General features: G+C 31.9%; 1 protein-coding gene across 2 annotated transcripts in view; it reads right to left on the reverse strand.

Annotated features, from left to right (window-relative positions):
* LOC143067637 (uncharacterized) overlaps positions 1-14,198 on the reverse strand; it is a 31,619-nt gene extending 17,421 nt beyond the window's left edge. For both annotated transcript variants that reach the window (XM_076241035.1, XM_076241034.1), the window contains exons 1-7: positions 14,056-14,198; positions 8,839-8,925; positions 7,346-8,214; positions 6,516-6,646; positions 2,619-2,738; positions 1,410-1,581; positions 540-667 (exon numbers count right to left, since the gene is read on the reverse strand). In XM_076241035.1, coding sequence (XP_076097150.1) covers positions 540-667; positions 1,410-1,581; positions 2,619-2,738; positions 6,516-6,646; positions 7,346-8,214; positions 8,839-8,925 — 1,507 coding nt within the window. In that variant the 5' untranslated portion in view covers positions 14,056-14,198. The remainder of the gene's footprint in view (positions 1-539; positions 668-1,409; positions 1,582-2,618; positions 2,739-6,515; positions 6,647-7,345; positions 8,215-8,838; positions 8,926-14,055) is intronic.
* Between the last annotated feature and the right edge of the window lie 44 nt (positions 14,199-14,242).

A 14,242-nucleotide genomic window follows, 5' to 3' on the forward strand; every position in this document is an offset into this window, starting at 1 on the left:
ATAATAAACTTGGCCCTTTAGTTACACAGAGGAAAATATTTTGTAAACCTATGGGCCAGGTGAGCTAAAAATATAGGTCACAGATGAGTTAAAAAAGATATTCAATTTGAATGCCAAAAAAATTGCATTTTTGCAGCAAAGGGAGATAATTTGGAGCTTTTCCAATGATATAAACATATTAAAAGTCATCTGGGGCCAAACCGAATCAATTTTTTTGGTTGATTTTTGTACCATATTATAAAGTAATAACTGATAGTGTAAAAAATAAAATTTGTAATGAAAAACCAAATGTTAATTTTTTTGCTGAAATTGTTGAACCCGCAAGCCTCCTTAACTCTCCCATTAACTTAGGCATGTTTTTTTTTTATAGAAAAATAAACTAAAATGTAAGCAAACTAGCATTCCTTATCTGAAAGAGTTTAAATGAAATATCTAAATCTTACATCTTGTTAAAAATAAAGTCCCTGAAAAAAAGTTTCTTGTAAATCAATATGTAAATGTGTACATGTACAAGCAAATATATTGCAGTAATCTGATACCTGATTCTAACATGTCAAGCTGTGATATTTGACCCTGTATTTTATAGACAGTCCCTGAGGTTGTTACCAATGTTCGTTTGTCTATGATGTAATCTATAGCAGTGCTATGCCAGTATTCTTCTGTACCACTGTAAAAAGATATAATATAAAAAAAAACAATTGTTAAGAAATTTAATTAGGATCAAGTCACCTGGAAATTAACATGATGATAATGAAACAGTAAACAGGAAAGTGATTAATATAAGTTGTAATAACTTGTTTCTCAATCCACTATAAATAAATATGCTTAAACTAATACAGTAAATTTCTCATAAAGAATCAATATCGTTGTCAGAAGATAGGTTATCTAACACTGATTTCAAAATCATATTTTATGAAATAAGGGAGACAATCAGCTACTTCAAGTTAAATGTATCCAGTGCTACATAATAGCCTCCTTTACTTTATGGTTATGGCTTGAAATAAGAAAGATAATTTACTACTTTACATTAATATCTGATACAATTAGATATTCTGATTCCAAAAATTTATACTTAAAACATATTTTTTACAACAAATTAGAGCAAAAATGAGAAGTCAAAATATAGATTGTCAAATTGTCCTTTGACAATGACGACAATTTGACAGTCATAAAACAAGGATATCTAGGTCTCTATTAATTATGGGTTATGAATTAAATCGCCATACAGCAGCATATCAACTGTAAATATCATTTAATACAAAAAATAAATGTTTAGTAGTTATTGAGCCAAGAAAAAGAGTTCAAGGACCAAAGGCTCATGCCACAGCCAGACAAAAACTTCAAATAAGTGAAATACAGGTAGGTAAATCTGAGATATCAGTTAACTAGACATTGGTTTTGATCAATACCTCTTTTTACCATCAACACATATATCTGATGTTCCTATAGGTCTGATAATCCAGTCTGTCAGGACATTCTCACTTGAAATCCTGTCAGGTGATTCTTGTAGATGATTAATCTCATCAGGGATCTTATTTTCCACTGCAATATCATTTACTGCTTCAGCTTCTAATCTTTCTTCTGAAAATATAAAAAACACCATTTAATTAATTAAGTACAATATTACAAAGAGTTCAAATGAAATCGATTTTAAATCTAAGAACAGAAGTCCCTGCATTATTAGGTGGCTCGTTGATGCAAAGGAAAAGTAGCCATATAATTGAATTGAAATTGATTAATAAATATCATTTGTGTGTTGTTTTTCTAAATTGAGCTTTTTTTTTACAATCTATTTATTTATACATTCAACAGTTAATTATGCATTTTATCTACTAAACATGGCTTTTTCTGGTAATATTCAATGTTTTTCTTATAGTTTTTAAAACTTTTTATTGAAGTTGTAGTAAAAGGCATCATTTTGCCTATACAATTTTTAATAACCTTTACCTTATCTTAAGTTAAGACTCCTCATTTCTTTGTGTATTAACTTTTTCATAATTGTTTACAATTGAAATTAACATCTGGGTAATTTGTAGGACTGAGTTGTAAATGCATTAGTGTCTTGGCTAGTCTATATACATAAAACTAAGGAGATGTCATATGATTGCCAATGAAACTACTATACAACAGAGTTCAATGAAGTAGATATAAACAATTATAGGTCATATGAACTTGAACATTAAGAAAAAAACCATACATACATGTATTTTAAACAGACTCAAGTAGAAAAAAAATTAAAAATAAATATAATTTTTTACCATCAAGTGTGTTTTATGTCTCATCAACAAACTTACCATCAAGTGTGTTTTGAGTCTCATCAACAAACTTACCATCAAGTGTGTTTTGTGTCTCATCAACAAACTTACCATCAAGTGTGTTTTGTGTCTCATCAACAAACTTACCATCAAGTGTGTTTTGTGTCTCATCAACAAACTTACCATCAAGTGTGTTTTGTGTCTCATCAACAAACTTACCATCAAGTGTGTTTTGAGTCTCATCAACAAACTTACCATCAAGTGTGTTTTGTGTCTCATCAACAAACTTACCATCAAGTGTGTTTTGTGTCTCATCAACAAACTTACCATCAAGTGTGTTTTGTGTCTCATTAACAAACTTACCATCAAGTGTGTTTTGTGTCTCATCAACAAACTTCACCTTATCAAAGTACTCTGAGATTTTGGCTTCCCACTTAATTGGGAAACCTTTAGTAAAGTCTTTCACAACATCCTCAGTAATACCTACAAGTAAATAAAATCTTATTAAGTTTATTAATATTCTTGAGTTAATTTTTGTTTGTACTATATCAATGCCATATGAAAAATATTTTTAGTGAGTGAAAGAGATTTTTTATTTCTAAATATTACAGGAACATGTGGTGAGTACATTGAAGTCATACCATACTTTTTTCAATTCAACTTTGTCAGTCACGGAGGGTACATGTACTCACTGTCCGCCTGTTGGCTTTTGCTTTGATATTGGCATGAATTAAACGATTCATTATGTCAGTAATTTGTCTGTTTGCAAAACTATGTAATTGTGCTCAAACTTAGGTTGCACCTCCCTAAGGCATGGTTGACCGTAGCCAGTTTTGATCTGATCTGTTTTAAACTTCTTTTTGATTTTTAGCAACTCTATTGTTTTTAATTTCAATAATTTTTTCCTACATCATTTCATCAACAAACTAGAGGCTCTCAAGAGCCTGTGTCGCTCACCTTGGTCTATGTGCATATTAACAATAAACACAGATAAATTCATGACAAAATTGAGTTTTGGTGATGGTTATCTATCTATAAGGAACTTGGCCCAGTAATTACAGTGGAAACTATTTCCTAAAAATTTACAAAAATTAACAAAAATTTATGAAAATTGTTAACAATTGACTATAAAGAGCAATAACTCCTTAAGGGGTCAATGGACAATTTTGGTCTTGTTGACTTATTTGTAGATCTTATTTTGCTGAACATTATTGCTGTTTACAGTTTATCTCTATCTATAATAATATTCAAGATAATAACCAAAATCTGCAAAATTTCCTTAAAACTACTAATTCAGAGGCAGCAACCCAACAACAGGTTGTCTGATTTGTCTGAAAATTTCAGGGCAGATAGATCTTGACCTGATAATTAATTTTATCCCCATGTCTGATTTGCTCTAAATGCTTTGGTTTTTGAGTTATAAGCCAAAAACTGCATTTTACCCCTATGTTCTATATTTAGCCATGGCAGCCATCTTGGTTGGTTGGCGGGGTCACGCCACACATTTTTTTAACAATATACCCCAATGATGATTGTGGCCAAGTTTGGTTTAATTTGGCCCAGTAGTTTCAAAGGAGAAGATTTTTGTAAAAGATTACAAAAATTTACGAAAAATTGGTCAAAATTGACTATAAAGGGCAATAACTCCTTAAGGGGACAACTGACCCTTTTTGTCATATTAACTTATTTGTAGATCTTATTTTGCTGAACATTATTGCTGATTACATTTTATCTCTTTCTATAATAATATTCAAGATAATAACCAAAATCTGCAAAATTTCCTTCAAATTACTTATTTCGGGGCAGCAACCCAACAACCGGTTGTCCAATTCATTTGAAAGTTTCAGGGCAGATAGATTTTCACTTGATGAACAATTTAACTCCATGTCAGATTTGCTCTAAATGCTTTGTTTTCAGAGATATAAGTCAAAATCTACATTTCACCCCTATGTTCTATTTTTAGCCATGGCAGCCATCTTGGTTGGTTGGCCGGGTCGCGCCACATATTTTTTAAACTAGATACCCCAAAGATGATTTTGGCCAAGTTTGGATTAATTTGGCCCAGTAGTTTCAGAAGAGAAGATTTTTGTAATAGATTACTAAGATTTACGAAAAATGGTTAAAAATTGACTACAAAGGGCAATAATTTAATTTTGGATGTAACGCGTCTTCTGATTGGCTGACGTTATTTTGTTATGAGCCCATAGACATAATTTAATCATGTGACTGTGACATCATCAACGTTTTTTCAAGGTTTTCTACGGTTTAAAATGGAATTTAGAATTAAATTATAAGAAATGACTAATATTTTTTCTGTCTATTTGAAATAACATAAAAAATGTGGTGCACACTGTTAAATAACCCGCTACACGAGTTATTCAGTGTGCACCAAATTTTTTATGTTATTTCTTCATAGACAGAAAAAATATTACAGTCATTCCTTAAATAACTCCTAAAGGGGTCAACTGACCATTTCGGTCATGTTGACTTATTTGTAAATCTTACTTTTTTGAAAATTATTGCTGTTTACAGTTAATCTCTATCTGTAATAATATTCAAGATAATAAGGCCTAAAAAAAATAATGTTGTGTTTCCGATCACCCCCTTGAAATTTTGAAGGGACGGTAGGTAGGGATTTTTTTTTTTTTTTTTTTTTTTTTTTATAATATTATGCTTCATTGCTGTCTCGGTTTTGTTTAAAGGCATGGACACTAGTTTGGGATTTAATAGAAAGAGATTGATTACCCACTTTAAAAATCTCCCCGAGATAACTTTTAGTTTCCCCCTTTTAAAATCCCCCTGAACTAACTTTTAGTTTACCCCCTTTTAAAATACCCCTGAAAAAAAACTAAGTCCAAAACTAAAAAAAATTTGGGCAGCACTTCCCCATGGAAATTAGCTTTTTAAACCCAATTCCCCCATTTCAGGGCCAAAAGTTTGGGATTGTCAGAGAAAGAAATTGAGAAGATGTGGGGCAGATTCATTTATAGGAACATGAACCAAACATCATCCCAAACCTACAGATAGACAATATATTATATACACTAGTACTGTTCCTGGCAGGACACTTTCTTTTGGCAAAGCATCTGTGGCTTTTCATCAGAATGTCTAAAGCGTTGATTGGCTGACCAGTTTCAGATGGATTAATATCATGTTCATTTTGAAGAAGGGTCTGGCATGAAAATTTGATAAATTTAATTCCAAAAGATTGCATTGTTCCAACAGTTGTGTACGTTATTGTCATCAATCCCCAGTCATTTTTCTCCGGTCATTTTTGCCGGTGGCCGAGCACAAAATTTGTGTTGTGTATTTTTTTCATCGATGTTAGACATTGGATGAATTTCATTGCTAATGTCAAAAAAGGTGTTACTTTCTGTAGAATTTAGAAATATTTTTTTCTCCGCGAAATGGTCACACTTTCCGCGTTGAACATTGAATAGCACGCGTTGTGTTGCCATGTTCAAACACTGACAAACGAAAATAACTACTGCGCATGCTCCCGCATATATAATTAGCCAAGAAGATTCCACTTTCCAGTACATTCTAAAAATAAGCCTCGAGTTTAAAATTAGCGTTGTTTCTTTTGGGGCGATAAAAAGATCGAGGGACTTATAATTTTTTATTTTCTTTCAGAAAAAACGGTCGGTAGGTATACAAATTATTTTTTTTCCCACATCAGCTTTAAAAACTTTTGAGTCGAGGGTCTGAAGGACGGTCGGTCGGGTGACCGGAAACACAACATTTTTTTTTTAGGCCTAACCAAAAACAGCAAAATTTCCTTAAAATTACCAATTCAGGGGCAGCAACCCAACAACCGGTTGTCTGAGTCATCTGAAAATTTCAGGGCAGAGAGATCTGGACCTGATAAACAATTTTACCCCATGTCAGATTTGCTCTAAATGCTTTGGTTTTTGAGTTATAAGCCAAAAACTGCATTTTACCCCTATGTTCTATTTTTAGCCATGGCAGCCATCTTGGTTGGTTGGCGGGGTCACGCCACACAATTTTGAAACTAGATACCCCAATGATGATTGTGGCCAAGTTTGGTTAAATTTGGCCCAGTAGTTTCAGAGGAGAAGATTTTTGTAAAAGTTAACGACGACGGACGACGACGGACGCCAAGTGATGGGAAAAGCTCATTTGGCCCTGTGGGCCAGGTGAGCTAAAAAAAGTGTTGTTATGTTTGTGACAAACAATGTTCAGTAATACTAATTTTACAGTAATAAAAATATGTAAGTTAAATCAAGTTAATTAATATACCTGCATCCAGAGCATCCAGTTTTTCCATATTCCCAACCAATCTATACTGGGATCCATTTACTGTGCTCACTACATTCTTCTTAATACGAGTTGTCACTATACTACTTTGAAAAAACTGTTCATCATTTGGACTGAAAACAAAATAAATATGTAGGATACATGATACCAAGTCATATTACAACTATCTGTAATGTGATGCTAGATTGCTGGAATGTGATGCCAACTGTAATTATTTTCCTAAAGATTATGTTATGGATGTATTGCTATTATTTCTGGAAACAAGAAAGAATTTCAAAATGTGTTGTTTACAAGACCAAAGAATAACGCTAAAATCAGTGTTAGGGACAGTCTTCAACTTTGATCACCAGGCCTTCACCTTTAATTAGTTACCTTAATCACCAAAATATATTCTGCAGTAACATAGTTTGATATTTACACCTTTGCATAGGAACTTTTTTGTTTTAAATATGAACTACTTTCCAGTTTGTTCTTTTTTGACTGGACCAGAGTTGGTGGTGTTACATTTTGAATAGTCTAATTATTAGCCTTACACATACATTAAATGTATGTATCTAATTATTAGCCTTACACATACATAAAATGTATGTAATTTCTAACTAAGGTATAGAACCTATATCTGGAAGTGCCTCAAAGTCGTCTTTATGTTTGTATTGGTTTTCTTCAGTGTGATTGTAAGGCTTATTTATGACAGTACATGTTTGGTTTCTTTGCCAGATTTATAATTTTAAAGAAATCAGCTCAAATAGATTCAAGGGTCTGTCTTAAACTTGCAGTGATGTGAGAGCTTTTTTCTTCTAGATAAGACTTACCTTTTTTTCCCTTCGACACAGATCCCTTTGACTTCAGGGATCGGTTTGATGATCCAGCTATATAGTTTGTATACGGAAGTGTCCGGTTCTTCATCATCTTTACATATCTGTAAACCATGGTCCTGCATGACATCGTTTGGATTCGTTACTCTTTCAATTAATGCCTCCTGTATAAATTCATCTTGAGGATTCATTGCCCCTACATGTGTGACCTCTTTCCTAGTCTGAACATTCACTTCTATTGGATATCTGTAATCGTTTGTACTGACATTTGAACTTGATTCAGGATCTTGGTTTTCCTGGTTTTCAATAGAAATGCTTTCTAATTCTTTACTTGGTGATAAAAGTTTTATCTTTTTAAAAATAGCAGCAGCTGACATAGAAGCTCCAGCAGAACTTCTTACTGATCTGTCTGTTAAAACTTCACTGTGAGATTCAGAAGACTCAACTGAATTGTTATAAGAAAAACTAGCACTGCTTTTATAGCCTACCCCATCCACTTCATCAAGTCTATTTAGTTTGTTATGGTCTTGAATGTCGCTACGAAATGTATTGTTCTGCCAGGATGTTCTACTATTGTTACTTATATCTCCATCAAAGTTGTCTTTAGAACCATTTCTTTTTATGGTACAAGTTTCAGTGTTGGGTAATTGTACAGCATTGCTTTGTCTAGGTAATTCAAGATTTGTCGGGTAATTTGGTTTCTGTAAACTCTGTTCATGAAAACTTTTAGAGGTATAAATAGCTGGAGGGGATTTAAAAGAATTTTGTGACTTCAACTGGTTAAATATGTGACTTTTCTGTACATGAAGTGATCCTCCCTGTGTTGAAGTATTAACACTGATTCCTGATGAATTCAAAAACAGATTCTGAAATAGATATATCAGTAATAATATAAACTTTATTATAGTGTCTATTACTGTAAATACATGTACAACAGTCTTTGTTTTCATGATGAATTCTAATTTGAAAGTGAAGAAGGGAATTTGTATTAAAAATTACCAGTCATGCTGGTAAGCAGGTAAAATTATCTAACCATTGTTTTTGCGTTTTTAATAAAATTATTAAAGATAGTTTAAGATATAGGCTTTAGATCATATAAAAATATGTTTCAGCTTATGATCTGAAGATGAACCACAAGTTACAATAAGTTGAAACTTTAGAAATGTTGTACTATTGCAACTGTTGGACAATTGACAATAAGACAAGTTTTATTATTGTACTATTGCAACTGTTGGACAATCCATAGTAGGTAAGTTTAATTATTGTACAACAAATGTATTGTGATTGTGGGATTTATTTTTTTAAGAGTTTGCCTTAGTGTTGAAAGTTGCAGCATGACATCACGACTTCCTTGAGGCCAAAAAAGGAGTGTACACATGACTTTAAGTTGAATTATTTAATAACTTGTTTGAATGATATATATTTTGAATATATTCATTTCTCATTTGCCAAATCACAGGAGTTACAAATGTATATACATGTATGTATACCTTAGGAACTGGACTTCTTTGATACAACTCTTCAAACATATCTGGAGGTTCTTTGTTCGGATTTATTCTAGCCTTTATGTAACTCATCTGAAACAAAAATTTATTAATTCCCTAAATTTATAATAACTACAAAACATATTTTGAAAGGACAGTGTGTTTACTCTAAAAGAAATTTCATAATCCACACTACTCTTGAAATAACAACTTCACAGGTTATCATATGCATACATTTTTCAATATTCAACCCTTTGCATGCAAATTGTAGATCTACTGTGGATTCATTTTTATTCGTGGTATACCAATTTTCGTGGGTTTCGTGGGTCACAGCGAACCACGAATTTAAGAATTCAACGAAAAATAATCCCGAGAAATATGTATGGAGTCGGATGTTTATTTCCGGTTATGTTATGCAGTTCTAGTATAGTGTTGACTAGCGATAAACATTGCAACATAACAAGTGTTTTTTTATTGAAAGAAGATACAAGTATTTTAATTAAATCAATAATAAATATATGGAACATCAGTGATAATTTACATTTTGAAATTGATTAAAACTGTTCATGGAAAAGAACTGCAAGTTGTTAATTACCGTGTCATAGTTTGGTTTACTAGTGATTAAAAATCAATAGGATTAATTACTGGGATATTGCCCGTAGGTAATATTGTTTATGACAAGAACATTTATTTTCACACCTTTTACTTATATGACTGTTTATTATATCGTGATTAGGGAAATGAGCTTTCAGTCATAAAGTTTTGAATGCCTTAAATAATTCCGACAAGAATTTATAAATTGTAAAACAAACAAATAATTAGTTGTCTTTGTCCATTATTGTAATAGAAGTTTTCAATGAACACTTTAACCTAGAATGACCAAGCGAAGATTTCCTTCTTTTTTGTTTGTTTTATTATTGATCAAACCAAGGAGGTTATATGATCTCCTAAATCAAAAAGAAATCCACGAATTACTTATCTTGATTTTTTTTTTAATCAGCGATCCACGAATTTACGTACACCACGAAACGTCTTTTTGTCTCTATCCACGAAAATTGATACCCACGAAAATAAATGAATCCACAGTACATGGATGTATGAAGGACTAGAAGGGGGATTTTGCACTCACAAAATTAGTCAATGTTTTTAACTTGGAAAAAGGAATGTAAGAGTTATGAAAGTCAAGTTATTTTTTAAACTGTCCTGTCTATTTAATATTACATTGATGATCATCATACTGTTCTATGATTAATTTTCCAGCACAGTTTAAAGATACATTGTAGCTACATGTACATGTATTTCCAGATAATTTTACTATGATTTGGTTTTTCATCATTCCATATAGCATGGCATTGAACATCCCTTAATGACTTGCAGGAATCTGGGTCCGTTTGCCCAAAATCACTAATTTTGCTTTCGTTAGTATACTTATGTAAATGAATAGCTATCAAATAAAGAAAAGTATTTTTTTTTTGTTTTAAAATAAAATAAAGTGACATTATAAAAACGTAAACAGGTTTTCCTTAGGTAGCAATACACAGTTAGAAGTTTAGTTTGCATTATGGCCCTTGTGAATTTTTATTAAATATGAAAGTTTTTGTACAATAAAATTGATTTTTAGATAATTGAAGAATAATATAGCCTTCTTAGTGGGTATAAATGAACATTTAGATTGTTTTTAACATGTTTTACAGGCCATTTATGTGATTGACAGTCCGTATTTTCCTATCTGTACCGTCCATAGGTCCATAAATTATTGTAGTGTTTATCAACAAAGATTTTGCGCTCGATCTTTTCAATTCAATTTTATGGAAAAACGAGCATATGCATATGATTTTTTAGGACCACTTGATAGATATAAACCTATGGATTCAGGAAAGGTATACTGTAATTGATTGAAATTTTCCTTTAGACCAAATTTTGGAGAATTTTGTGACATGTTCACCCCCCTTTTTTGCTATATTTTGTATCTAAGAAATGCAGATTGTTGCCATGGTTACACCCAAAAGGGATTATATTTCACCCTTATGACCATTAAAAATCAAATCTATGGAAGATTCTCTTTCTATAAGTATATACATGCATATCACACATATAAAGCCTTCTTTGTTAGACAGGAGGGGAAAGAGGGTGTTTAAAAATTATGAGTTTCAATTTTAAGTTTTTTTCTAACTGTGTATTGCTACCTTAGGCCAGAATTTTTTAATTTGTTGGTTTACGGATCCGCCGACCCGATTTTTCCGATTTCCAGAATAAAAATAAAATTGACTTTTCATGCTTTTTTATTCCCGCCGACCCTAACAAATGCATTATCCCTGAAAAATAATTAAATAATTTTTTTTTTATGAAATGAAATGCATTAATTACTAACAAAATTGATAACACTTTCTGTTGTGAAAAAATAAAACTTCCAGTTTACGTTTCTAAAAATAGACAAATCAATTATAACTGACCCTGAAATGTCGTTTGCGCAAATAATATTGCGGAACGAAACTTGTGTTTAAAACCAATTACACAATAAGTTCGTTTCCCTTATTTGTCATCAGTCCGTAAGATGCATCATCTCATAGAAATAGACTTGTCCAAATGTGGACAGGGTAAAGGCATCAAGTTGAAGTACTGAATATTAACAAATCATTTGGAATTTTCTTGTTTCATAGATAATAAAAAAATTATCGTCCATTTGGATAAAAAACGGGAATGCGAGACAACAGATTAACCCGATAATCTCGTTTTCCAGTGGACAAGTCTATTAGGTTTTTAACACGTGTGTTGAAACTTATTTTCGTACGACGTTTTCACATTTTTTTCTTTATCAGTTTTCGTGCTTGAAGATCATTATTCACCAAGTTTTCTGGAATTGATAAAGAGTACGCGAATTTATTTTTCTTGTTTCTGAAATGACGATTTAATTTCGTCTTTGTCCGTGCACCCCCCTTTTTTTACTGTAAATTATTAGACAATGTCATGCGATGTTTATAACAGTTGAGCAATGATATTTCATCGAACTAAAATTTAAGAAATGATGATAAAATAGCATAACAAACATATTGTTAGAAAGGTGAAATATATATTGATTTTGCATATTTTTCTGTCTTCAAAGATGATTTTTTTTCTTTTTTTTTTCCCGACCGACCGACCCGACTTTTTCATGGGGAAAATCCGTAAACCATCAAATTAAAAAACCGTGGCCTTAATGAATTATTTTGGCAAAATGGATAATGAATATTGATGACCAAAGACTTGTAAAAAATAGATAAGCAAAAGGTTCCAAACAGCTATCGAACATGTTACTGTCAGTTATAGTTAATGTATCTTTTTTTTCTATAAAAATCTTCATTGTTTTATGAATAAACTGTAAATAAATTAATAATAATCATTATCTAATCACAAAACACAATATTTCTTTTAAAAAATTCATGATGTTATTCATGAAATATAAATAATTTGATATTTACTTTTGTTCCATATACCATTCTATTCCTGAAAATTTATTAACAAATCTACATCTTATCGCTATTTGTCCGCCATTAAATTTAAAATCCGTTAAAATTTGACAGACCCGAATTTCCAGATAATGTAAATCAAACGTTCTGGAAATTCGGATTCATTAAAATTTAACGGATTTCAAATTTTATATTCACCGGAAGTGACGTTTCGTTGATAATTGTGGGAAATCATTTCCAAACAAAATCAGACTACACGAAATATGTCGGACCGTCGAACAAATCCGGTGAATAATGGATCGGTCTGGTAAAATTTTGTTGAATTCCGGTCCGAATGTCCGGTGTTTTTTTTTCATGGATTTTTCTTACATTCTAGCAAAATTGCCAAACGATCTCAAATTCATTTTCATCTTTATTATTCATCACAGCGATGTTTATTTTGTTCAACCGCTAGCTTTATGCCGAACATCGCCAACCAGTAATGTGTAAATGCGGGTAAAAACATATCTGACTGTCAAAAACAACAATGGATGCCATCATTGGCACAACCAGAAATGTAAATAAAACCGGATCAGATTCTGGGAACGGATAAGGATAATTCCGGGTTTGCCTATTAAAAATACAATAAATGAATAAAAATCCAAGCAGATCACAAAATTTAGCTATGAAATATAAACACTAGAATTGAAAACCAAAAGATATATGAAAAAGAAAGAAGAAACAGGAAATAATATTTTATACAGAAACTCTAAATTATGTTTAGTTCACAAACATTGTCAAAATCCAATAAAATGGGACATTACTCTTCACTGAAAAGCATTCAAGCAATTGTACACAACTTTCATAACAATATACCCTCTTGTTACATCATTTTGTTTTAAATTGTGCATTTTGGGGAGGAGTAGGGCACAACAAAGTCATATGTTTGTTTTTTGTCCGATAATATACAATTAGATGTAAAAAAAAATTGGTCTGGTAAAATTTCATTCGGTCTGGTAAAGCTAGGATGCTTACCAGACTGAATGTCCTGTAAAAATGAAATTCATTCGTGTAGTCTGCAAAATAAATATTCCCCCCACTTCAAATGGAATCATATCTTATTTAATCCTTTCTTTTGGATATTTCTGGAAATATTTTACACCAATAAGCACAAAAAAGGTAGGACTTTGTAACTACGTAAAAATTTCTAACCGTCATGGCGTCAATGAAAATTTCTTGTAAAAATTAGGTGTCAAAGTTCCCCCCAAAATTTGCTTCCAAACTCTAGACGTAAAAAATGGCTTCGGCGTTATGACGTCGTAGGAAGGCTACCCAGAAAAAAAATAAAATAGCCTTGCCAGACGTCATAATTATTTGGACTAAGAATACACCTTAGTGCAATTGCGCCATTACTGAATATCACACAGGTTCCCGTAAAATTTTGACGTCACAATACAAAACAATGGAAAAGTGATTGTTGTATGCGTCAAAAGTTCAAGCGGCCGGGTCAGCCGGGATTAGCGATAAGGTGTATGTACATACAATGCATATCATGTGAAACAAACTTTTCATGAATCAAACTAGTCCAAATAATTGTGATGTCTTGAAGGATATTATAAATTTGCTTTGACGACTAACATTGTCGATGTAAGGCATCAAAGCCAAAGGCAAAGGAAAAAAAGTATAACAGCCTTTTGAAGGCGTCATCATTATTTGGACTAGCGAACGGACCTGGTACCTATAAACATTGATAAAGGCTAATTACAGATCACATATTTCTCAGTTTCCTCAACCTTACCTTTGATTGTTTAATGGGCTAACCATTAAATGTCTCTGATGATTTTATCTTTAAAAGAATGTTTTCAAAAATATTGTGTGTGCATTTTTTGTTTTGATAAAACCGCCTTTAAACCGGAAAATTGTTTGGTCAGTGTAATGTTTTAAGTGTGGTGCAAATAATGATAATTTCAAGCGCCGGGAAGACT

Source organism: Mytilus galloprovincialis, chromosome 3, assembly GCF_965363235.1.
Source record: "Mytilus galloprovincialis chromosome 3, xbMytGall1.hap1.1, whole genome shotgun sequence".
Lineage (NCBI taxonomy): Eukaryota > Metazoa > Mollusca > Bivalvia > Mytilida > Mytilidae > Mytilus > Mytilus galloprovincialis.